The sequence below is a fragment of the Apodemus sylvaticus genome, chromosome 18, assembly GCF_947179515.1.
Source record: "Apodemus sylvaticus chromosome 18, mApoSyl1.1, whole genome shotgun sequence".
NCBI lineage: Eukaryota > Metazoa > Chordata > Mammalia > Rodentia > Muridae > Apodemus > Apodemus sylvaticus.
In genome coordinates, this window is record NC_067489.1 from 45,611,842 (window position 1) to 45,638,434 (window position 26,593).

The following is a 26,593-nucleotide window of genomic DNA, read 5'->3' on the forward strand; positions in this document are numbered from 1 at the left end:
CTCTGACCGGTACTACTGAGGACAGAATCTGCCATCAGTCACCACCTCATCCCCATTTCCTCTAGAGCTCAATGCGTGTGTGCCTACATGTGGTATTCTGACCTCCGGCCAAGGATGGCGGGGATGCCCTACAGAAATTTGGTTCTATACAGCGTGGGTCAACATGAGACCCTAACTAGTGGCCCCCAGGAGCCATGGTGGAAGCGTGTAACTTTCCAGGGTGCTGTTTGGAGACTTGATATAAATCTTAAAGCAATCTCATGGGTCTGGGATCTCTACTCTGCAGAAGAGAAGTCCCACAATGCTAGGTTTCGCATCTGAGGAGTGGAGTCTGGCTCAGGAACACCTCAGCCTACTCTCTGTTCTCCACAGCTTTGCTCTTCTCCCCGTCCAAAATGCTCTCAGGCTCAGGCCCTCCGTGGCCTCTTCTCTGGTTTTCTGGTCTTTGTTATTGAAGAGTGGGGATCATCGGAATGGGGGTGATGGCGCCAGGCTATCCAGGGGACATCTCTGACTAAAAGGAGGGGTCGACCCAGGCTAGGCTTCTCTGGTGACAACGGCAGTGGGTGTTATCTCAGCCTGGTGTCTTAAGCAGCTTTGGGGAAAATAGTGGGCGGGAGGGTTCGAGGCAGAAGTCTTGACTCAATTGAAACATGGAGAGAACTGAGGAGCAGGGGAAGGGGTGGGGGGTGGGGGATGGGGGGGTAAGGGTGGGAGGGCGGAGAGGGAGGTGTCTGTCCCACCCGAGTAGGGAAAAAGTGTGTGTGTGTGAGTGTGTGTGTGTGTGTGTGTGTGTGTGAGAGAGAGAGAGAGAGAGAGAGAGAGAGAGAGAGAGAGAGAGAGTGTCTGTCAGTCCATCTTTCTAGAATCCAGAGCTCAGTTCAGGGCCCAGATAGCCTATTAGAGCATCAGTTCTCAACCTGTGGGTCTAGACCCTTCCACAGGGGTCACCTACGATCATCGGAAATCATAGATATTTACATTATGATTCAGAGCAGCAGCAAAATTCCAGTTATAAGGGAGCAACAAAAAGAATTTTATGGTTGGAGGGGGGGAGGTGTCACCACAACACGAGGGACTGTATTAAAGGGTCGCAGCGTTACAAAGGTCGAGAACCAATGTGTCAGAGTGTAAAAGCCATCTGGGGGCTGCGGTCGGATCCTACTGATGGTTGTGAAGGGATGGTGGTCTTCAGGGTCACCATGGGCCCTGCTTTAAATAGCTCAGCCCTAGACCATGGTTTCTCAGTGTGATTTCAGATGTTAATGAGGGTTGGGGGTGGGTCGCTCATGCCAAGTGGGAGGGGATCCAGATCCAGAGGGGAAGCTGTTCATACCTGGCAGCTCTCCTGGGGCTGGGGGGGGGGGGGGCTCTCTCGATTAACCCCGCCTCAGGTTCTTGTAACAGCGCCTTGGAAGGCCTGGCTCCAAAGCCTTACCCCCTTTGGGACTCTCCTGGGACTATGCCTTGCCCAGATGCCACCCACCCCCCAAGGAGAGATCTGTGAGGTTCTCTTACTCCCTAGCCTCATGTGGGCTCTGTGTTAACTTGCCCCTCTGGGAAAAGCAGCTGAGACACAGTGTGATCCTTAGAGGTAAAACACAGCGGCTCAATCCCTCCGGAATCCCGGCTCTGGACTGAGTGGTCTTGGTGCTGGGCCATCACCTGGGATGATCATTAGTAGTGTGTTGCGAAGATTCCAGACATCCCAGAGCACTGAGCAGGGCACCCTTCCTGCACCCATACCGCCATCTGGCTCTGTATCCTCTTGGCCTTTGAGGCTGCCAGGAGACAGAACAAAACTGTGCCCCATCAGGTACAGACCCAAGGATGCTGCTGGGTTACTGTACTTGCCTGTTTCCCTCAGCCACTCCGTTTCCTTCTCTCGAACGGGGAAAAGCCTGGGGGAGCTGGCCGAATAACGCAAAACGTTATTCCATATGACTCTGGTGTGATTCAGAAATCAGCGACGGTTCACACCATCTTAGAAGGATAAAGATGCAGGGCTAGAGCGGAAGACGCCAGGGAGAAAAGTCCCATTTCTAGGGAACACTCCTAACAGCTCAGGGACCTCAGCTCTGGGGGCAACTAGAAACTCTCCAGGAGACGCTGAAAGGTATCAAGATAGAACTTACCCCAAGTCTTGGTTCTAACTTTTCTGCCCACCCTCTTTGCGCTCTGCGCATGTGCGCAGGCGCGCGCACACGCATGCGCACACGCGCACTCACGCAGCTGATGCCAAGTACAGAGCTGCCCACTTTAAAGGTGGAGACAACTAGTTGGAAACAAGTGGCTGCCTTCAGCCAGGCAAAGCCGAGACGGAATGGGTCTTTTCTGCTCCGGCCTGCTCCCAGTTCCACCGCCTCTCCAGGGACCGTCTAAAGTTTGATTAACTGGAGTGCTAATTGGCGGAGGCTGCAGACAGAGCCGAGTATGGCGAGGCTCGTCGTGTTTTCTTTGATTTACAAGAGCCAGGCAAGGCTCGGCCCACAGTTTAATGAGCGGGAAGTAATTGGGGACCTGTTGCCTTCAAAGAGCCCCGAGCCGGAGCCTGCCTCCCCTGCCCTTACTGCTGTCACAGAACTCGGCCTCTAGGTGTGACGGTGAGTGAGGGGGGTCTGCCAGGGAGAGTGGGGGACTCCAAAAGACCTCAGGGCAGCAACTTGGGTTTTAGGGCTGGTTCCCATGGCGCCACGGTAGAGAGCCAGGGCTGTTGGAGAAGGGCATCTGATCTCATTGCAGATGGTTGTGAGCCATCATGTGGTTGCTGGGAATTGAACTCAGGACCTCTGGAAGACTAGTCAGTGCTCTTAACCTCTGAGCCATCTCTCCAGCGCCCCCCACAGGGCTTCTAGTGAAGCTGCAGAACCTGGCTCTCCGTGCTCTTGGTGTGTATAGCATGTGCACCGCTGGGTGTGTTCTTTTTTTTTTTTTTTTTTTGGATTTGGTTTTTTTCGAGATAAGGTTTCTCTGTATAGCCCTGGCTGGCCTGGAACTCACTCTGTAGACCAGGCTGGCCTCGAACTCAGGAATCTGCTTGCTGGGTTTGTTCTTAACCTGGGGCTGTCTCTCCCTGGGATTCCAGCTCCCCGGAGCACCCGAGCGAGCGTCTGGAGAACTGGGGAGATGAGCTTGGAAACCCTTGGCTCATGCAGAAGAGTGTTGTTCCCTCCCCTCCCCTGCCCTCCCTTCCCCTCCCCTGCCCTCCCTTCCCCTCCTCTTCCCTCCCCTTCCCTCTCCTGCCCTCCTCTCCCCTCCCCTTCCCTCCTCTTCCCTCTCCTGCCCCCTCCTCCCCTGCCCTGCCCTCCCCTCCCTTCCCCTCCCCTGCCCTCCCTTCCCCTCCTCTCCCCTCCCTTCCCCTCCCTCCTCTCCCTGTCCCCTTCCCCTCCCCTCCCCACAGACACCTGCCTGGCCTGGAGGTACTGTCACGGAAGGGCAAGATATTCACTCAGTCCGGACATCTAGTGAGGTGTAGGGTTCCGACTTCATCCTGTCTGCCATGATATTTTGACTTCCTATGTGATCTCTAATCTCCTTTTTTTTTTTTTATCTCAGAGAGAAAGTGAGGGAGTGGGTCTATATATTTGGGTCCCCAAGGAGCCACCAGAAATGTCACTAGGTTCTATATAGCCAAGGAAGGGTTCTTTAAGGCTGTCCCTTAAAATCAGCATGTACTGCCTTCTCTGTGTGACAACCCAGGATTGAAAGGTTGAAAGTCCATTTTTTTTTCTCACCCTGGCAAATTCGGCCAAGCTGAGGAAGGGAGGGAAGGGGGGGGGGCAGGAAGGATTTTTTTTTTTTAGGCTGCCTGTCATGCCAGCACTTTCCGTGAGAGCCTAGCTTGGGCAGGAATAAAAATGCCACTCTGAATTTAAATAATCTGTCCTTCTGGGAAAGTCTTCGCAGCGACAGGGCTGTTAACATGGAAAGTAAAAAGTAAACAATGTATTTCAGAAATCAGTGTTCTGAGTGGGTTGCGGGACTCAGACAGCCCGCGGACAACTCCTGGGAGGCAGGGCCCTCTTATGATCTGCCAGGCGAGAGGAACATGGATTGACAGAGATTCTGCACGGCGGCGGGCAGGGGGAAGTCTTATGGGAGTGAGGATTGCAAGGACCAGGCCTCAGTGAGGCGGTGCGTGAAGCAGAAGGAATCGCTTTATGTGTCGAAGTCTACGGGCAGAACAGAATGGGACCAAAGAGGATCCTTTGAATTGGCCCATCCAGAGTCGGGCAGAGGGAGATCTTAAGTCTCCCTTTGTGTTTAGTGTTTTGTTTTGTTTCTGGTTCTGGACATTTGCTGCGGTTTTAGCATAGATGGCGACACCTAAGGCGCCCATCGCTAGGGGGCGCAAGAGCTCTTCATGAAAGCGCCTCGCAGCCGCCATGACCCAGACACAGGGCTCTGCTGAGGCTCACTCCTCTAGGGTGTCACCAGATGTTGGGACAGGATCTCACTTCCAAAAAAAAAGCCAGAGTCCTGAAAACTGAGGAGGACAGACTTGTAGAAAGATCGTCTCTCCCTCCCCTCCCTCTAGTGAGCCGGACCACTCACTTCTCCGTTCTTTCCAGCTTTGCTTTTCGTGCTTGAGAATGCCGCTTAAATCTCATGCCTAACCTTGGAGATAATGTCACAGTTGAAGTGAGACTTTGAAACCTGCTTGCTTATAACCTTTTGTCAATAAGTTGGGGATGAAAGGACTCTACTTCCCTATGATATCCTCAGCAGTCAAAATCACTTGGCTTAGCAGACACATTTTTTTTTTAAATGGTCACAACCCAGGCAACTCTTGTTGGGGTCATTTCAGAAAGAGAATTAAGGGAGAGAAAAGGGGAGGATGTACAGGCAGGAGGACCTGGGAGTATTTTTTAAGGAGTATTTTCTGAACTACAATATGTTTCCCATCTGTTCATCTTGGAGGGCAAGCCGGGAATGAAGTGGGTCTTCACTGACACCGGCAGCTGCTAATCACCTTGTGACAAGACCCTGAGGTGGAAGGGACTAGTTGCTGGGTTCCCTCAGAGTTCCTATGAGCAGTTTCATTTTCAGCTCCTGTCCCCTTTCCTCTTGGGTTTTTACGCTCCCCTCCCCTTGATAATGTGAAGTTGCGAAAATTTTAGGGAATGCCTTTCTACCCAGCTGACCAGTTGTAAATCCTGTCTATTCTGTGCAGCGAGAGCCGACGTCATATGCAAAGAGTCGTTGCTGGTGGAATACGGGAAATCTCCCCACACATGTGGAAAGGATGTGCTCTCCCTTCCTAATGCAGGTGGCTGCCAGTGGCGGCCGGCTTTCAGTTCACCCTGTAGGCTGGAAGACCGCAATGGAGCCACTCACTTTCCCTAGAACTAACAGTTTATACTTCTAATTTTAATTTTCCTCTGCTTAGATCCCGGAAGGATTTATTAAATTTGCTTTGTGGAGCCCATTAACTCTAAACTGAATAATGATATCACTTTAAGCTCAGCATCGGGTTTGTGGTAGATTCTCTATATACAAGGCTCTAGGAATTCTGTATTTCTCCACGGCAGAATTTTAAGTTGGTTCATTAATGAAAAGGCTTACTCGATCTACCTAAAAGTCACTAGTAATTAACTGACATCAAGAGACCATTGCTTGTAGAGGTGGGAACAAAGGAGAAAAGCAGTAACGGGATCTTCATTTTGGGGCAGAAAACCCCAGCAGCCTTATCTATCACCACCTCTTTGGTACTTGGGTTCACACTGTGGTTAAGGTGAGTAGGAATATATGAACAATGTGTCATTTTTTCCCTACAACCTTGGTAGGATGATAAAGTCAAATGAGAGACTTATGGAAAAAGCTCTCATCCTTCCTTTAGAAATGATGGGCACGGGCTGGAGAGATGGCTCAGAGGTTAAGAGCACGGACTGCTCTTCTGAAGGTCCTGAGTTCAAATCCCAGTAACCACATGGTGGCTCACAACCATCTGTAATGGGATCTGACGCCCTCTTCTGGGGTGTCTGAAGACAGCTACAGAGTATTTATGTATAATAAATAAATCTTAAAAAAAAAAAAAAAGAAATGATGGGCACTCGTTAACATTGTGTGGAAGACTTGTTTCCATACATGAGGGAGCCAAGAAGCTAGAAATACTGGCAGATAGACAGGGACATAAAGCACGTGTCTTATGACTTATGCAAATACCGCAGACAGTATCACCAGAACCTTCTGGGGTAATGTTATCAGGTAATGTTACTGAGGTAAGAAAGGTAACTACCTGACAGAGGATCTTTGTTCATTTTGGCATGAACCTCGTCCACACTTGGTTAACTCGCTCAAATTTCTCAAAGTTCCTTCTCCCTCACCTACAATGTACTGCATGCTGGGGACTGGAGCTGCAGGCTGAGCTCACCTTGCTTCAGGACAGTGTGCTAGAGTTATCCGTGGAAGTGGCAGGATACCGCTGCCCTTCAAGGTCTTGCTTAGCTCTGTAGGAGCCTAGATATCACTCATCCATGACACATGGGTGGGTGGTGGCAGTTTATGGGAGGGCTGTATCCTGCAAGAGCACTGCTCAGGTGTTTTTTGTTACATTCAGAGCATGTCTTAAATCGGTTCCTCCAGGCTTCCTTTTCTGGACTCCTTTATTCCAAAGAGCACCTCACACAGGTAGCTGATTGGCTGTCTACATGGGGAGAGAAATGGTTGCTTTGGGGATCGGCCAAGACAAAAAAAAACAGGGAGAGAGGTGGGCACTGTTAGGGCTTCGAAGGCAGGATAATGTCTCTCATTTCCTTTAAGTGCTTGTGGGGTGGGTCATGTGACTAATAGGTAACTTGTGGAGATACGGATGCACACCTCCCCGTGGGAGTGAGCCGCATGTTTGGTACCCAGTTGATTATCTAGACTTCACACCCACTGTTGCTCTCCGCCCCAGCTTGCTCAGACAAGGAAAGCATTGCAGAAAAGGAACGGTTGGAATATACTGTGTTTTACTGGGATCCTGCGCTTCGAGCATACTACACTCTAATGTGAGAAGAAACGAGACCCTTTTGCCAAGTGGGGTGACCTGATTCCTGGAGCATCCAGGCTGCTATCAAGTCATGGTTGTCATTGTAATGCAAGGATGGGGAAATCTGCTTTTTCATACTAAAATCAAAGCCCTGGTCTGTCAGCCTGGAATCGCTGAACAAAGCAAACCCTAATCAGCCGGTCTATATGTAGATTTAGACATCTCCAGGAGGCTGAGAACCTATCGGGCCCAAACTGATTATTCTAATCAAGTGTTTTAATTAAGCACACTCAATGCCAGCATCACAGGAATGAGACCCGATTTCCAGGAGTAATGGTTGATTTTTTTTTTTTTTTCAATTCTTCTTTTACAGTTAGTGTTTGGCTTTGTGGAGGTGTAGTTAACATTTTTCTAAAGTAGGCCAGGGTAGAGACCTCTGTGAAGTGTGCTCCTCCCGAGCTCTCATTTTGAAACTACAAAAACCAAACAAGGATCCACATGCAGTAGTAATGAGGGCTATCATCGGCTTGGGTGCAGATGAATCACACCCCAGATCCGCCTCCTTCTGTATCCACGTGAAACATAAAACCAATTCTGGCTAGTCAAGACTTGGAAAAAATATATAAACGCACACACATTGGGTTGGCTTTTATTGGAATGCCTAGATGCAATCTATAGTCATCAAGTTATGGAAAATTCAGGTCACATATAAAGTTAAGAAGGCAAATGAAAAGAACAATACAAATCAGACAAAAATTTACATCTCAAAATATCATGAAAGCATTTTGACTGGCTTTGCCTAAAATACTTTGAATATCAATTTCTTTTGTTTTTGTTTTTTTGTTGTTGTCATTGTTGTAAGCTAATTTTTGTCATTATACAGGTTTCCCCAACCTCCCCCCCCAAACTCTTAGAAAAAGATGTCTTGTTTACATAGTCCCCAAGGTCACTATTTCTTGTAAAAGCACGTCCAGACCACAAGCCTTTTTAGAAAGAAATAGGCTCATTATATCTACTAACAAGATACTAATTGGGTTGATTTGACTTCTAAAATAAGCACCAGGAGACTCTCCAGATCTGTTGTTTATTGGTGCCGCCTGTAAGGACCAGTCCACGTCGAGAAGGGGTTAAGAGTGTAATTTCACTTCCGTCATGTGGTACACGCTATTCGTGGTCAATATATCACAGACATTTCTGAGAATTTAGACTTGGAGCCTATTTCACCCCAAAGTACTTACAGCATGCTAAATACAGTCCTGCAGAAATCCCATTCAACAGAACTGCGAACACCTAAGTTAACAGTTAAAAAATAAAATGTCCAACAGAGCCATGTTCACGTGGTTTGAAATCTCAATAGTTTTCTAAATTTGGGCTTCCCAGTACTTGCCAAAGGATTTCCAGGATAAAAAATATTAATGCTAATCTGTGCTTTCATTCTAATAAAATATCAGCATTCATTAGAAGATTAATTACTTCGGTATACCCTACCACATACACAGCAACAGGAATAGCACTGAGACTGTAAATTCAGTAGCTATTTCGAAACTTTCCCAGCCAATCTGCTTAATCAACACGCCTACTGTGCAATTTAGAGTATGTGATACAAACAAAGCAATTAGAAAATTATTTTCAATACATCACTTGAACCTTTATATTTACGACATGTTCACTTGCTATATTTATCACCATTATACATAGAGGAAAACAGTGTGTACTATAGCTCAATGAACTGAGAAATATTTTTCTAAAAATATTTTTGTGGCTGAATTCAGTGCTCACGAAAGACTCTTCAGAGTGGCTGGGTTGGCACAGAAGTGCACATGGTGTCTATGGTGGAACCCCAAGCTTTCAGTGGGGGGGGGTGGGGGCGCTGATGTCAGTTTCCTTCCTACTCCACCCAGTACCCCAGGCTACCCCTGGCCAGCACAGGCTGCCACTCAAACCATTCCCTATGATGGTCGGGCCACGTGGGCTTATGGGAGCTTGCCTTCCTGTTTTGATCCCACTGGCTGACCTGAGGGTCCAACTCCAAGCCTCAGGGAGGGTGACCTTGCCTGGCTGGTCCCCGCAGCTCGCTATCGCCCCGTTATTGCTGTCTCTCCTAGACATTAAGATACACGTTCATGGTTACCATGACATCAAGTCCCTCCCTCCCCACAAAAGTTCCCGGGCCTCAGATTATGGTCTTTTTCCTCCATCAGGAAGTGGGGCATCGAGGGACAATAGTATAGTCTCAAAAGTTCTGGAAGTCGCCTTGACTTTTGGGGCCTGGAGAGGGTCAGAGAGCCTGTTCTCCTCTTGGGTTCTTTTCTCTTGGTTTCCCCTCCCCCACACCCTCCCTCACATTCCACCAGCCTCGGATGGCGACTGTGCCTCTTGGTTGGTAATGCTTGAGGCCAGCGGCTAGATAAGAAAGAGAAGGAAGAAAAGGAGTTCTCTGATTCGCCACCCACTGAGGATTGCACAGTCCTATCCATCTAAGTGATAGAAAGTTGCACATTGTTTTTTTTTTTCAACCTAATACAAAAATATTAACACTTCTGGACATGATAGGCATAAGTTGTTATATCTCTACAATATAATAAGTTATACTGTACAGTTATAACAGATAACAAAAGGTGCAATCCTTTTTTAAAAAAATCACACAGTTCACATGTTTTTATCATTTTATTTTTAAGTATAAACTTTTTAAACACTTTACATAAATTAACTCCTCTGAGACTAATATTTGATGTACAGTAAATTGTAATTCATATAAAAATCCATAAACAACTTGTCTCACATAATTTACAAAAAAATCAGGATTTCCTTTGCTTATCAGTGACAAGGATTCTATTCGTCAGTTTTTCCCTCCCAGGGCAAGCCATGTTAGTAAACTCCATTATTAAATCCCCGCCGAAGGAGATGTCCCTTGTGCCAATGTCCTTTTACAAAGCAGCACGGGAAAGCGGTTGGGTTCTATAAACAGTAACTTTGCCCCACATTTTAAAATGAACAGATCTATATATATATCACATCCTAAGTAGAGATTACTTCCTGTAAGCAAAGGTCGACAATTCAGTAATATCTGGAAACATTGTACGCATTTTTTTCTTTTTAAAACCTTTGTTAAATACAGTGCCTCGAAGGTACAGAGGGTCATGGCAAACGTTGCCTTGTTTAATGCTTTTCCTTCTCATACTTCTGGTCCAATTGAGTGCAGCGATATGCGTATGTAAACATATTCTTTTAAAGCCGATCACCTTTAAGGTCATTCAGAAAGAAAAAAGTTGTCTTTGTTTCTGGTTTGTGTTGCGTGTGTGTCTGCGGTGTGTGTGTCAGCAGAGCAGTGTCATTCTGGAAGGCTCTTTGGAGAGTCCGGTTCGGATTGTGCTACAGGAGAATCTGCGCAGGGGTGGCCCGGGGGTTACCTCTTGCCGATCTCGCTTTGTCGCAGGAACTGGATGTTGTTGGCACTGTCAGCCAGCTCGGGGTACTGCTCCACCGACAGTACGTAGTACCCGTCGTAGCCCTGCACCTTGCCGGCGCTCAGCAGCTGCCGCTTCTCACCCTCCGTCCAGAGGCGCGCACCCTCCTCGCCGTCGCGCACGCGCTGCTGCTCGCGCGCCCACGCCCGGGCAAGAGCGCGCTGGCGCGCCTGCTCCAGGATGCGCGCCTTCTCCTCGTCCAGGGTCATGCCGTAGCGCACGTGCAGCGCCAGGGCGCCGAACTGCATCTCCACGTCAGCGAACCTGCGAGTCCTGCCGTTCACCACCGTGGTGGACTGCGACACGGTCACGTTGATACCGTTCTCCAGCGCCTTGCGGCCGCTGGTCAGCCGCAGTGTACCCAGGTCGCTCTCGGGCGTGGTGGTCTTGATGAAGTAGTGCGTGTCCTTGCCCTCGATGGTGAAGTGCAGGTTCTCCAGGTAGAAGGCATTGTTGAGCACCGCAGCCACCTTGATGCAGTCCTCGTTGGCGATGTTGAGCACGTTGGTCTGCACGCGGCCTTGGCTCACGGCTAGCATGACGCCCTTGCCAATGAGCGACTTGACGGTGGCGAACCACAGCCACGACTGCTCGCCGCCAGCCTTGCGTCGGCTCACCTGCACCTCGGCCATCTTCCCCAGGGACAAGAAGGCCTTGGCTTGCCTTGCCACTTGCTGCTGAACTCCAAAGATGGGCTGAAAAGCCAAACACAAGAGGAGAGAGATGGAAAGAACATCAGTGCACCGATGCTGGCTACTGGGAGCCATGCTTGCTTGCTCGTGAACCTTCCCGGTCCTGACTACACATCAAGCAGGACCCATTCTCTAAGCACTGCATTGGGGAGATGGGAAGGACCGGGAGAACAAGGCCATCCTTGGCTACATAGTGAGTTCAGGGTTATCCTGAGCTATGTGTGTTCAGAATAACCCAGAAAACGAAACCCCCGACCAGCCAGGAAACAAAACACGTCTTAGTGGGAAACTCCTTGGCTTTATAGGGATTAGAATGCTTACACAAGCCGGGATGGAATGGCACTTCCTACCCTCATGGAAGTTATACTAGTTTTTAAAATGTTCAAAACGGGAGTTTACTGGCTGGCAAATGGCTCACTGGGTAAAGACGCCTACAGCCAAGCCTGACCCAATTGTCCTGTGACCTCTACACATGTGTTGTATAGGGGTGTATGTGGACAGGCAAACTAAAAATGCAATAAAAATGTAAAAGCACGTCTCACATATCTCTGAAAGCATTTTTAGTTTTCAAGGGAGGCGGGTTATTCATATTGTCTTTTGTCTCATAATTCCTAGAGGCTTTATTCCCAAACCACCCAACGTGGGAAAGTCCGGCTACTAGGCCTGTGGGGGTAGCTTTCTCCCGGGATGCCTGAGGCCGGGGTCACCAGGCCCTCGTGACACTTTGAAGTGCCTGTGCTAAAGTTGTCTATGCCTCCTGTCCCGTGGAACAGTTTTTAGCAGAGAGTCCCCAGTGTAACTGCAGAGCCCAAATATGCAGGATCGAGAGGAACAGGGGCCAGCTGACATGAGAACTTAACCTCTGGAAAACAAGTCTTTTATGCAGATGTAGAGACGGGACCATCTCCACTGGCAAACTGCTCGAAACTGGGAGTATTCTAAGGTAGCCATTTGCATACCAGCAGATGTTTGCCTAGCTGAATGGAAACATCTGTTTCGCTTAGAGCACTCAAAGAAATGCCCATCTCCCCTCCAGCACTAGGGAGGGTGCCCTTTGTCTCTACTCCGGGTTCCCTAAGCTTTCTTTACTGTGCACTTTTCTGACCAGAGAACTTGAACCACACTGAGAGGCTGCCTAGGCAGAAAAAGTTGGCGAGTCGGTTTGTACCAGCAGACTAAAGTGCTTTCAGACATGCTGTGACCTCATACAGTAATGCATCCGGAGGCCATGGTGAGTCTTTGGGGCACGTTGTCAGGGCTGGGCACATTTGCAATTAGAAATGTTAAAATGCGGACTGGAGAGAAGGCTCAGGGACTAAGAGCACAGCGTCCTTGCAGAGGACCAGAGTTAGGTTCTCAGTACCAACATCTGGCAGCTTGCAGCTGCCTGGACCTCTAATTCCAGGCCCTATTCTGGACTTGGAGTCCAAGGGCACCTGCATTCACATATGCGCATCTTTAAAAAAGGAAGCGATGCTAAAATGGCCTCTAGAAGCTTCTAGACCCCAGAAGCTTGATGCATTTTGCTTATTAAAGATGCCAGCGAGACGGGTTTTTAATGTGAAGAATGAAACTTTATCAGAAAAATGTATCTCTAAACACAGTATACACCATGTGTGTATTTGTGTGTTTTAATCATGATTACCCTTTTTTTTTGTAGTCACCAAAGTGGTAGGACATTGCTCAGGGTGAGGGTTAACTTTTCTAGGAACCCTGCACTTCCCTTATCGTTAAGAGGCAACCCAATTTCTTGAGCTCTAATTATTCTTGCTTGGAGCTAGAAGTCCTGGTGTTTTGTTGTGTGTTCTTTTCTGAGCACTGAATGATGGGAATTAAAGAGCCCACTTCCTGACACAGCAGTTTTGACTTCGAAATTTCCCATTCTGTTTCCCGTTTATTTCTTTCTCACAACAGGGTCAGGCCTCCTGATCTGTAATTTTCAGGAGAATTCTATGAACACCTGCTCGTAGACGGAGCCTGACGAGAGGACTTTTATTTCTATGAAAGGCTGCGGTGGCACGGTTAGTGGGTTGCTAATTTGAAATCCGAATCCCGTTCTCTTGTTTATAGCATCTCGCCTTCAGCTCCCAGGTGTCATAAATGCTTTTTCCTGGGGTTCTCTGTAGAAGCCTTACACAGAAAACACAGGCTTCTACATTTTATTACCTTTCGATAGTGTATTTCAATGTTTTTATTAGCATTACTAGAAACAGATCTGGCCTGTTTAACAGGTCCTCTAGCATGCTGACAGAAATGCACTGGAACTGTCAGCTTTCCTTCCTCAAAAGTGTGAAAACAAAAGAAAACAGAAAAACCAGTATGGTTTTTTCATGAGGGCAGTTTGATGAACTGTGGGTAAGCAAGACCCGAGCGCGCTAGCCAATCACAGCCTTCGCTTCCTTTCCGTGTTTGTTTCTTACCGGCACATCTTCCCACTGCTGACTCTTCACAAGTTCGTAGGAAGGTTCGGTTAAATCAAATTTGGGAACAGGGAATCCAGGAATAGCATTGTGCAGATGGAAGCCAAATGTCACCAGCCAGCTGTTAACATCTGGGAAGGGAACACACGGAATCAAAGGTGTTAAGACTTAACTGGGCGCTTTTGTGAATTTACGTCCTTACCTAAAACAACAACAACAACAACAACAAAAACAACAAAAAAACCCGATCCAATTTCGCAAATAACCATCCTCAAAGAGGCCTACGTGTGCCTACCTCCTACCAGTTTAAATCCACTGCCTATTTTTAGACATGCAGACACTAACCTCAGCAGCAGAACTATGGCAAATGCTGCAGAAAATGGAGGGTAATAGATGCTCACTTAGACAGAGTAGATAAACTGTCAGAAGCACAAAATTGCATCCTGGGCTAGTAATAGTGGCCCAGAAATAAAAACAGCAATACAGGCTTGCTACAACCAGCAGTGCAGGAGTTCAAGACAGAGATGCAGAAAACAAATGAAGTTTGAAGCTAGCCTACAAGAGACGTTGTGGGATTGGCCCTCAAGAGTAATCTCGAAATGATACCCGGCGTCCAAAACCTGTTTTCTATTAGTGAAACCCCTAGCCTCCCGGACTGAGCATGGAAAAGAACAGCTGATTCTTTGTTTTGTTTATTTGAGTACACGGTAGCTGTTTTCAGACACACCAGAAGAAGGCATCTAATCTCATTATAGATGGTTGTGAGCCACCATGTGGTTGCTGGGAATTGAACTCAGGACCTCTGGAAGAGCAGTCGGTGCTCTTAACCACTGAGCCATCTCTCCAGCCCCCGAACAGCTGATTCTTAATTAAAGATGGATGCTAAAGGCTGGTAACCCTGGCCAAGGCGCCGGCGCACTGATACCCATCAGCTCTGACTTCAAAGGCTCTCTGTGCACAGGTGGAGACTAAGTTTTTTTTTGGGGGGGGGGGGAGAGACCATGAAAACCTTTAAAAATGGTATTTTCAAATATTGCCATGTGACTCCAAAAGCCATTAAGCAAAGAATAAGGCTTTTATTCTCTTCTGGAGGTTGTGATTTACAGAGCCACTCAGCAGGCTCGCCGCTTTATGAGTACGGCTGGGCGTAGATTATTTTATATATTAAGCACATTGCTGGAAAATTTGAAATTGCATTTCACCTAATATATTTTATGCCGTTCCATCTCTCTTTTGATGTTTTCCAGAAAGTGCTGCAGTAGCACTCCCTGCAGCCCATGTTGCTGGGAGAAGATGGATGCGGGAGCTGAGGGCTTTCTACTCGTTCAGTCAGCCCTTGTCAGCGCCCTTACATATCCACTGGTAAACTGCTTGTCAGAGTGATGGAGAGCTGCCTGCTCCCCACTTCCCTCTCTAGGGCACAAACTCTCAGCTCATTACCAGGCGGGTAGGCCCTTTGTCCAGGTGTCGCACGGGCTACAAAATCAGTGGTGTTCTCTCTGTTAAATGGGGTGACAGTGTGTGTGAGTGTATACACACACACACACACACACACACACACACACACACACACACACACACACGGGGTGGGGAGAGACTTCCATGGGATTCTCAGCCGATGGGAAGTGCTACCTTCCTGGGAAAGTGTTTGTATGATTAGAGGCAGGGGGCTTATGTTTGGGGGGACATTCTGTCTCCCAAATGTTGATGTACGGAGGAGGCCGGGGTTCAGTATTGAAAAGCACTGCCAAAAGTGGAGTGTGACTTGTGCCAACAGGGAATACCACAGGGTGACGCTGGGGGTGGGGCTTACTGCTGGCCATGGGGAAGGGAGATAGGAAAAGCTCTGTGCCATCTAGAATGTTGAAAAGCACATGCGATAGGTACAGAGGCACATTTTGGATACCCATCCCAAGGGACCAAAGAATAACTTGGCGTTCCTTGAATACTGAACTGGGAGAGGCAGGCTGATGGGGCATTCCACACAAGCCAAAACAGAGGAGAAAACCTCAAAGCAACATCACAAAACAAAGCAAAAAAACAAAAAAAAAAACAACTCAAAATCAAAACAACAACAACAACCTACAGAAAACAGAAAGTTGAATTCACAGAAAGCCGGAAGCACAAGAATCTAAACTTCTTGGAGAAGAGGGTGGGTTGTACCAGCTCCGTATGGGGACCACAGCAGAGCTTGTAAGGTCCTGTGCTTCTGCAGGGGCAGACACGCAGACGGACTCTTCACATCTTCAGTGCCAAAAGAATCTCACGGATCAAACCTTAGAAGGCCCCTCATTCTATAGCCTGGGTGTGATTCCTTATTAGTGGTCAAGTTAATGTGGTCATTAGCAGTGTCATCAGGTAAGAACACAGAACCAAGAGGAGAAACTGCTCCACTCCTATCCTGAGGTGATGGTTTTGTGGAGGGGATGAGGCATCTCTCAGGGATTAGACAAGGTGTCACATTTTGCCCTGCTTCACATGGATTATTTCCATAATAATGAATATCTGTCTGTCTGTCTGTCTGTCTGTCTGTCTGTGGGGAACCCAGCAGTATATGCTTGTGAGGTAGGTAGCTGCTATTTAGCCCAGAATTCTCTACACTCATATTCTATGACAGACACTGTCATCTCATCTCAGTGTTAAGGCCAGAGACCAGACGCTGGCTGTCTCCACATGTGTATTTGTTAAAGCGTCATTCTTGGCCTACTACAGTTGGGGGGTGGTGTTGGTACCCTGAGAGGTGAAGAGTGTGGGAGGTCTTTATGTCATTGCGGTGTGCCCTTGAAGGGGACTATGGGCTTGCTGCCCCACCCACCCCGCCTCTCCCTGCTTCCTGGCTGAGAACATGCTTGACTTGTTCCCCTCCCCCCCCAAGTCCTCATCCCATACATAGCATGCTGTGTTGCTGTGGGGTAGAAGGAAGCTCTGGGGCCAGTAGGACTCCTGAGCTTCGAGTCCTAATAAACCTTTCCTCCTTGCATGGTGATTATCTCGGAAGTTTTGTGGTAATGGCAGAAAGCGAGCTCATGTAGCATCTGAGACTAGAGAATTGGACCGCCACGCTACACCACTGTAGAGAGGAGGCGAGGTTGCTATTTCAGTTTCGGGAATCTGAATTTAGCATGTTTGCCGCTCTCTGGATCTCGTCCCGTTCCTTAGATGATTGAATTCCATGTCATTTCAGAAACCATGGCCTTGAGCATAGTCAGGCAGAGTAGGAAGTAACTGTATTTCATTTTCCCTTTGTGGTTTCTCTATGGATCCTTAGAGAAATGAATACATCCAAAAGGTCAATTCTAGTTACTTTGTGTATTAATCTAACGGTAATAGTAATTTAGCACTTGGAAAGAAAGAAAGAAAGAAAAAAAAAAAGAGAGAGACGCCTTACCTGTGATGTAGTCTTTCACATCGTGGATTTTGCTTGCAGGGTTGTTATTCCGAAACATATACAGGTTAAAAGGAGCAGGGTCTTTTCCGATTCTTTTCCAGATTTCAATGTCCGGTGTGGTCCATCTTCCTGCCAAAATGTCATAATCTCTTTCTCCAAAGTGGATTAATTTGGTGAGCGGGTCATACAAGCCCCCATGGAATCCAATTACCAGCTGAAAGTCGATATTGGAATCAAAGTAGATCTCACCATAGGCCGTGTACTGAATCTGTTTCAGCATGAGCCCGTTGCTACTAAAGACAGCCAGCGGCGTCCCTGTGTTATCCGAGGCGATGTAGAACTCGTCTCCACTGCTGATCTCCATGGCGAAAAGATGCCCTTGGAGGTCATAGTAGAGGGAGGTGATCTCTGAGCTCGAATGGTTGTAGACGTGAGTAATCCTAGTCGGGTATGTCAGGTCAGCATAGAAAAACTGAAGGTGCTGTCCCAGACTGGTTTTGCTGGAGACACGCCTTCCCAGGCCATCATACCGATAGATCACTGTCCAGCCGCTGCCTTTACTGTAGACTCGGGTCAGAAGCCCCTTGGAGCTGTATTCAAAAATTTCTGTGCCTCTCTGACGCAGGAAACCGTCTTCATCCAGCCGATACTGAACATCGCCCAGGCGGGTGATTCTGTCACGCAGGTCGTAGCGCAGAGGTGTCAAGCGGGCGCTGCTGCTGGGGTTCAGCAGGTGGAGGTTCCCGTTCAGGTCATAGTTGTACCGCCACATGATCTTTTCGTTTAGGTAAACTGTTTGGAGCTGTCCATCAACGTCATATTCATAAGCATATTTGGTGGTGTTGGCAAAAGGCCCTATTTTAATCTCTCTCTTGGTTACCCGGCCCATATTGTCATATTGAATTGTAATCCAGTACATGAGTGACCTGAATATCTCATATTGGATCTCCTTGATGCGGCCATGAGCATCAAAGTGCTTCGTATAAGTCATTACGGCCGTGGAGATGATCTGGTTGATGTCATAGTAGATAACTCCGAATTTCCCGAACTGCTCAACTTTGCCAGAGATGTCATCAAACTGGTATAGATCAATGGGCAGTGGTGTTTCATTGATGACACCCTGCATGCTGGTCACTCGGAAGCTGTTGTCGTAGCTATAGTCGAATCTCGCATTTACCATTCCGTCCTCGCTGAAGCGGAAAATCTGCCTGTCAATCAGGGGACCGATTTGCCTGTACCTAATGGTGCAAATAAAACCATCACTCTGAAGGTTCACTGTCTTCAGGACTCCTGCTGTTTCATCGTAGGTAAAACTGACCCTTGTGCTGTCGTATAAAATTTCCGATAGCCTGGTCTGCCTTCTATACTTGAATAAGACTCTCCGGCTTGTGCCCAGGAAAGCCGTTTGCAGAAGCAGACCTTCCTCGTTGTAGTCTGTGATGATAGAAGCATTGCTTTCTGGGGGGTTGTATATGTTGCGGTAGTAGCCGATGGACCGGATGGTCTGCATGGTGTGGCGAGCCACGCTGGGCATGGTGATGGCGGAGAGGCGGTCCCACATATCGTATTCGAAGATGTACTGCCGCTGGCTATGGAGCAGAAGAACCATGGACTGTGAAGAGAGCACACACAGGCTGTTGTCAGGGTTTGGGAACCAACTGGGGTGGGGGGCGCACAAAAAGCAGATTCGGTCACCGCAAACACACAAAAAAACATTTCACCTGAGGAAACGGTTTGCGTTTTAATTGCGTTGTCCTTGACCTCACATGGTGTCAACGACCCCTGCCTAATTTGCTTGGATGCTTAACTGGGAAGGGTTCTGCAGTTAGCGGCCTAAGATTCATAATGCGCCACGTGTCATGACCATGCAGTTCTTTGCAGGCCTCCCCAGCCAGCCAGCAGATCGTCAGTGGACGTGGAGAGGCCATAGCGCAGGCGCGAACCAAGCTGGTCTGAAGACAACATTTGACGGGGAAAATAGAGGAAGCGCAATCCTATGTATAATTAGCAACTACTTAGTAAGGTGGCGCTCCCCCTCATTTGACTGAAGAGCTACTCCAAATCAGGCTTTAGTTTCCTGTGTGTTTTGGGGGAGGAACAAAGCCAAAATGTTATTTATGAAGAAGAAACATAAAATTAGCCTAAAATGGATAATGTGTACATAAGGCATCAATGTCGACAAACAAGGCTAAATTAGCCACACATCGAATCAGAGTTGTAAATGCTCTCCATAGGAATATGGATTTAGAGACACGGTGTCTAAATGTGGGATCTGTACAGACAAGTCTCTGTTTCAATAATTCCTTTTGCAGATACCCAAATCCGAATTGCACTTTAGGTGCTACCAAAATGGTTTCTAGGTTCTTTGTAAGTGTTGGTATTGAGTTAGGAAAAAAAATTAAACATACAAATAGAAATAATCTCTACTCCCCTCCCCCTGCAGGTTAACTGCAGAAAGAGAGACGGCATCAGCTTCCTGAGGTAGCAGGAGAGGAGGTCAACCGTGCTGATAGCTAAGCAAGCGGTGATGCAGGCCTGGGGGGGGGGGGGTCCTTCCTGTGAGAAAGTTTCTTTTGACCCCATTAGAAAAACTGGGATGATGGGAAGACAGAGAGGCCAGCGAGGTGGGAGACCCTGGGACGTACTCTTGTAACAGTCAGTTGTCCAGACTCAGGCTTCCCATTTCCTACTGTATGACAACTGGTTCTGATGACTTAGGTTCCTGACGACTCTCCTCTCTGGCCATGAGCAGGGAAATATTGTACATGTAGGTTGTTATGGTTTGGATCTAAACTGATCCCCAAAGACCATATGTTGAGGACTTGGTTCCCAGCTTGGATACTACTGGGAGGTATTGAAACTTTAAATGGCAGGGCCCCACGGAAGGACATTACGTCATGGGGAACATGCCTTGGAAGGGGACATTGGAACCCTCACTTCTTCCTTGCACTGTTGTCTGACACATTCCCTGTTATCTCACCATGGTCCCAATTAACAGAGGAGACAAGTGATGGTGGACCGAATCCTCTGAAGCTAGAATCTCTCCAATGTTTAGGGTTATCACCTCAGGCGTTGGTCACACTCACAGAAAGCTAATACATGGCTTGTAGCTTTCCCGAGGAAGGTTCAGACAACTGTCCTTCCTGGGAGTTCGTTTGGCATGCATTTAAAGTTGTACTTGATGGTAATTAGTAAACTATCACTTGTCTGGATGTGAATCAATCTGGGTTTAGTGTGTCTGTCCTAGGAAGGAAGCAAATAATGTGGAGGAGAAGGTGGGGGATTTAGGCACTAATAAGGAAGGCCCCGCTGGGTTTTCTGATCTTCATGAGCCCAAGACAATGATTGCGACAACTGCCTTTGGCACTTTGTGAATGCAACTATAACAACAATGTCCTTTTTGCTTTCCTTTAAACATTTTAAGCCACGTATGACAACTATTATTTTGTGGGGGCTGGGTATGTGTTATTATTACCTTTCCGGGTAATGCACTTAGTTTAAATGGGGTAAATGCTCCAGTTTCTTCCCCTACTGCTTGGAGAAGTCCTCTTGGGTCTGGTTAGATTGGAGCACGAGCTGGGTATCAGGTGGCATGACAGGATGTGGGCAGGGAGCTTCCCCTGTGGTCTCTAAACAGATGCTGCATGGCTGGAGTGTGGCATTTGTAATCTAACAGGGAGCGTCCACGGCCCAGGCTGAGTCTCTTCTAAGGAGAGGAGACAGAGTCTGGCCGGGAGGTTCCTCGCTGGAAGCGTTTAGAGTTGGTAGGCTGCCTTAACGCTGTAGCAGTCCACCTTGAGCTGACCTCCAGGTCTGGATTAAAGAGTTGTAGATCTGCTGGAACACTGTTTGGGGTGGACACAGCGGTGATCTGCATAGCTCATGAGTGTTCTGGAGGACAAACCTTTCTGGGTGTATGTTTTAATGTCCACATGACTGGAGGTGATAAATATCAAGAGCAGAGCTCTGGCGCTGTGTAATTGGGAACGCAGCGCTCTAAGATGTGAGAGGCATGCTAGAACTCAAAACCAAATCATTTTCTGTGGCTGACGCTTGTCTCGGAGCAGATAACACATCCACGAAAACGCTCTTTGGCAGATCCTAGTCCTTAAGAAGTGAGTTTCAGGGAATGGTCCCAGTCCCCTGCCCGTCCCTTTCCATTCCTCTTGACCCCCAAGCCCCAACCTCAGGTTGCACGGCCTGCAGCTCAGCACTTCGCACATGCGTAGCTCTAAATCTCTGTCTGTGGCACTGGGCACAGATCTGAAGGATGGGAAGGCGCCCAGGTTACGCCGCTTATCTCCTACATGCAAACGAACGAGAGACGCCACGCAGTATCTGAAAGGATGGCTTTCTAGGAAAATCGCCTCTTCTGGTTAATAATGCATAAATAGGCCCTACATGCTTTTTATGGTTATGTCGAAGCTCTGCCAGGGACAGCGCACAGCTGACAGTTTTAACTGTGCTAATGCGAGCTCTCTCTTAAATGAAGGAGCCGGAGCAGAAATTATTTACAAATGACTTGCAAGTCCTGGGTCTAATTTGTGAATGTTGTCAGTGTACAGGCTCGGCAGGTGGATGGTGTTGGTGCTTGTTTGTTTACAGCGTAAATCACTTAAAAGGGACTCAGATAGTAGAACTTAACTAAGGCGAAACTACTCTGCTAATGTAGAAATCCATCACCCCGCACCCCGGTGACTGCCACAGCGATACTTAGACTAATAAATGGAACTCAGTCATGTGTTGCTGTTTCTTCTTCTCCTAATGCTCAGGGTGATTGTTGGGAATGCCAGAACACAGGCATACCTTTTCCAAGTACGTGTAACTCCACGTTTTCCCATCAGCAAAGACCCGAGACACGATTCTCCCCTGGCTGTCGTAGTCCACCTTCTCACTAGTGGTCCCTCTCTGGATGCTGGCAATTTGACCAGTGGAGGAGTAGGTGACGTTGACCGCCATCAGCTTGCTACTGGGCAGCCAGAGCGTTGGGTGCCCCGACGTGTCGTAAGCGATCCTCAGGAGAAATTTCCGGTGGTCATCATAGATCTTTTCCGTCTTGGTGGTCCGATCAAAGTCCACTGAGAGGAGGTTGCGTCCATTGACCTGTCATCAAACAAAGAGAGAAAGAGCACATCTCCTCATTCCAGGCCTGGGCACTGCTCACCCGTCGGAGTTCCCAGGATTGTTTAAACACTTTACGGTGATTGATTCTCGTTGTCAGTGAATTAATTTAGCAAATTCTTAGATGCACGTACGAGGTAACAGATTAACTGTTCTTTTGCAAGGTTTGATTAAGCAGAAAGGCAGCCTGGCATTTGTTCAAAATTGTTTCAATTAAATTTTCTAAAAGCAACAGATGAGACAGACAGAGAGAGGGAGGAAGGGGGGAGGGAGGGAGGAAGAGAAAGAGAGATCTCAAAATATGCTTGCTTTAAAGATTTTCTGCTGATAAACACAACACCCTATGTAAATCACTCAACGGTCCTCCCCCAAAAGGACAAAGAAAAAAAATAATTACTTAGTGAATTAATCATGGCTACATTAAATAAAACAGTGGTAAGCATGACTCTAACCCTTTGAAGTGCAGTAAAGTAGAAGTTGGAGCCCACATTACTGTAAATTATTAATGAGTTGAACAAGCAGGAGGTTACAAACACCATCATTGCTTTGGGCCCAGGGCCGAAAAGTCACAATTTTTTAGAGTGTTGTTTTCTTTTGATAACATCTGGGTAACTGGCCCGGACTTTAGAGTTGTTTTTTTTTTTTTTTTTTTTTTTTTTTTTGTACCACAAATCCATAAACCTAGCACTGTATCGCTGCGATAGGCCCCTTTGTGGCTGTATGCTATGTCCAGGATCTCTGACACAACCTGGCTGTTACTGTCTGTGATGGAAGGCACAAGCCAGGACTCGTGCTATAGTGGGAGCAAGGGGCTGATTCAACTCCGCTTTGCAAGGTGCTCCTGTGTTTGCAGGATGGACTCTGGAGGGAGGAGGCCATTGTTCTGGACTGCTATTGGAACCTTTGTCCGAGCGGTGGTCTGTGCACACTAAAACTCTCTGTAGATGTTTAAGATTGTTACAAATTAAATGGCGCTAGCTTGACAGTGCATAGTCACATTTTAACTAGAACATTTCAAATTAACAAATGAACAGCTGGAGGTGATTGGTTTTATATAGATAACTATATATATAATATAACTATGACAACTATATATGTATATGTGGATGTGGTTTGTTTTAATGAAATTTGGTTGCCAATGTAACGGTATAAGGAGGCAGAGCCTTTAAGAGGGGCTTGTGTTTCAAGAAACTGAAATCGTTCTCATGGGAATTGATTTGTTCTTGCAACATCGCATAGGCATGTTCTTGGTCCCTTCCTAATCATGACCGTTTGTTTTTCTACTTCCTGTCTTAAGGCTCTTAACAGAACCCAAGCAGATGCTGGCTCTGCGTTATTGGATTTCTAGAGCAGGTGGCTAAAATGAACCTCTTTTCCTTTATAAACTACCTAGTGTCAGACATTCTGTTACAGCAAACAGAACAAAATGAGATATACAATATTTGTATATATAAACACAAAATAACACACACAGTCACAGACACACACATACACAAACACACACACACTTGTTTACATCGGTACCACCTGCATTTACATACTATCTTAATTTTTTCGTTACTGTGACCAAAATACTTGAAAGGGGTTTAGGAAAGGGGGGACAGGTTTTGGCTCACTGTTCAAGTGTGCTTAGTCTATCAGGAATGGGCACAATGATGGAGTTGGGAAACAGAGAGAAGGAATCATGACATCAAGCTGGCGTTTCCCTCCCCCATTTTATTCAGCCCACAGGGATGAAGGGTAGCTTTCGTCTTGAGTTAACTGTCTGTGGAAACACCCGGGAGTGTGCTTCAACCAGTTAGAAGATTCTAATCTCTATTAAGCTGACTGAGGAACCACAAGTCCACCCCTTGTCACTCTGATACCCAAACACATCCAATACATGTATGCATATGATACAGACATGTCCATTTGTGTAAAACCTGTGATTAAATTAGCTTTTGCCTCCTACCACTGATATTAACTGTTTTCCAAGCAAAAGCTGTTCCTTAAGCCTAGACTTTTCTGATTAGCCGTTCGAGAGGAGTGTGAAGCCCACGGAGAGGTGTGGTATAAGTTTTAAATAAGTTTTGGGAGGAAATACTTCAAAGATGTGATTTGCAAATAATGAGAGAGGGCAGAGCCCAGAATGAGACAAAGTGACCCGCGCTTTCTGTTCCTTCAGGCAGTGTTTATAAGGCGGAAGAAAATCACTGCATTAGAACATGGCAGAAATTTGTGTGTATCAGAGTCTATAAGGTGTGTGTGTATGTGTCACTCATAAAGTCCCAGCAGCTCCAGAACCAGACCTCCCAGACTCACAAGGCCCAGGGCAGTTTGCCACTGGGCTCTGGAAACCCCCTGCCTCTGTTTTGTCCATCTGTAAATACAGACGTTGGCCTGGATCCCTGGGGCGTGGCCATGTAGTGGCTTTGCTGGCCCATGAGCCAGCCAGCTGGCTGCCCTTGTCTCTTGTACCTCTGCTTCAGTTGCTCCTCTGCCTAGGTGAGTTCTGCGACGGTGTGCAGGATGCTCCGGGAAGAAGTGACAGTGACAATTACGAACACCCTTTCTCCAGTCTGTAGACAGATCTGATATCAAATCAACTCGGTAACTGGCGGGATCAAGTGCTTCAGCTTATATACGTTGTTTTTGGTGCAAGAGGCTTTGGTAGGTCAACCACACTTGAGTGTGTGGCCCCACATGGGTGTGTGTGGGGGGGCAATATAAAATATACATGGTGGGTTAATTTAAAAAAAGACAAAGTGAGGAGAGGGAGGAGGGTGGGTCCAGGAGGGGAAATTGGGGAGGAATCCAGGGATAAATATGATCAGAAGGTATTCTACACATGTATGAAATTCTTAGTTAATAAAAACTGTATTAGAAGGGGGGGGGAAGAGAAGAGGTTTTTGTACAATTAAATGATTTCATTAGGACTTCTGGGTTTCTCAGATTGTGTTTTAGAAGGATGCCATGCCCCACCCCCACCTCTACGTCCAGTTTGCCCGCCTTTTTTTTTTTTTTTTTAAATGTTTAGGTTGTTCCTCCCATGAATAACCATGAAAGACTGTGTGGTTTCCACAGTACTGCCCACATTACTGCCCCATCTGTTTGTATTTTAGTTTGCATCCATTTTAATTTGTACTTCAGCTCTTCACCTCTCCACTAACCCCGCTTTAGCTCTGGAGTGTCCTTCCTCTGGCTGGAGCGTCAGCGTTCTGGGCTGCATTTCGGGAAGACTGACTGACCTACTCGTGTCTGGCAGCCGGATAACAGAAGCCGGTCTGGAACTCATCTTTGTTCACCTGCAACCTGCTACTCACCTGGGTTCTGATTTGCTTCTTTGGTTTGTGAGGAGGTGCTATGACACCCGCCCTCCCTGCCCCAGACAAAGATCGAGCACGTCATCAGTGTCAAGACTGCGAGGCTCTCCGTACCAAATATGTTGCCATCCAGGAACAGCAGGGAGCACTCTGAGACCCAATGGGGGAGCAGCAGGGAGCACTCTGAGCCCCAATGGGGGAGCAGCTGGGAGTACTCTGAGCCCCAATGGGGGAGCAGCAGGGAGCACTCTGAGACCCAATGGGGGAGCAGCAGGGAGCACTCTGAGCCCCAATGGGGGAGCAGCTGGGAGTACTCTGAGCCCCAATGGGGGAGCAGCAGGGAGCACTCTGAGACCCAATGGGGGAGCAGCTAGGAGCACTCTGAGCCCCAATGGGGGAGCAGCAGGGAGCACTCTGAGACCCAATGGGGGAACAGCTGGGAGCACTCTGAGCCCCAATGGGGGAGCAGCAGGGAGCACTCTGAGACCCAATGGGGGAGGGGTGTCTTAACTTTTCTCTTTACCTTGACAAATACTGTACAAAAGACCTTTCTTGTGTCCTCAAGCTGAAATAATGAGTTTCTGCTGGGAATTATTTTCCATGGTGTGTGTGTGTGTGTGTGTGTGTGTGTGTGTGTGTGTGAGAGAGAGAGAGAGAGAGAGAGAGAGAGAGAGAGAGCAGTAGGTTCAAGCAATTCTTGAACATAACAGATTTCCAAGTTGCCAGGTCTGCAGGTGTGTGTCACTCAACCCCGCAAGGCATTAAACATTCTTACTGTTACCAGAGAATAGTTACTCAGAATATAAAATTTCAAAAGACATCCACAGAACTCCTGTCCACTCTCCCTTATGAGTATCCCTTCTCTGCACTGCAAATACACTGCAGTGGCCAAGGGGCAGGTCCACTCTGAGACCTAGTCCCTCCCTTTAAATGAGGCATCCTTTAAATCTTTTTCTGGTATTATAATTTTAAAGCATATAATTTCAGCGGAGATTTTATAAATATTTTAAGTTATAAAAAAATCAGTTTAAGGGGCTGGGGAAATGCCTCAGTTAGCATGGTGTTTGCTATGTAGGGATCCAAGTTTGGATCCCTAGCATCTTATTTTAATATGATGCTATTATTAAAATAAATGCCAGGCACTGTGATAAGTGCTTACAAGCCCAGCATTGGAGAGACACAGACAGTAGGTCACTGGGGCTGGCCAGCCAGTCTAATATACAATTAGCT

At 47.4% G+C, this 26,593-nt stretch overlaps 1 protein-coding gene across 1 annotated transcript in view; it reads right to left on the bottom strand.

Moving 5' to 3' along the window:
- Positions 1-7,625: 7,625 nt before the first annotated feature.
- Positions 7,626-26,593, bottom strand: part of Tenm3 (teneurin transmembrane protein 3) — a 614,692-nt gene continuing 595,724 nt past the window's right edge. The window contains exons 27-30 of the mRNA XM_052162320.1: positions 21,747-22,043; positions 16,941-18,552; positions 13,553-13,683; positions 7,626-11,135 (exon numbers count right to left, since the gene is read on the bottom strand). Of these exons, the coding sequence (XP_052018280.1) occupies positions 10,380-11,135; positions 13,553-13,683; positions 16,941-18,552; positions 21,747-22,043 (2,796 nt within the window). The 3' untranslated portion in view covers positions 7,626-10,379. The remainder of the gene's footprint in view (positions 11,136-13,552; positions 13,684-16,940; positions 18,553-21,746; positions 22,044-26,593) is intronic.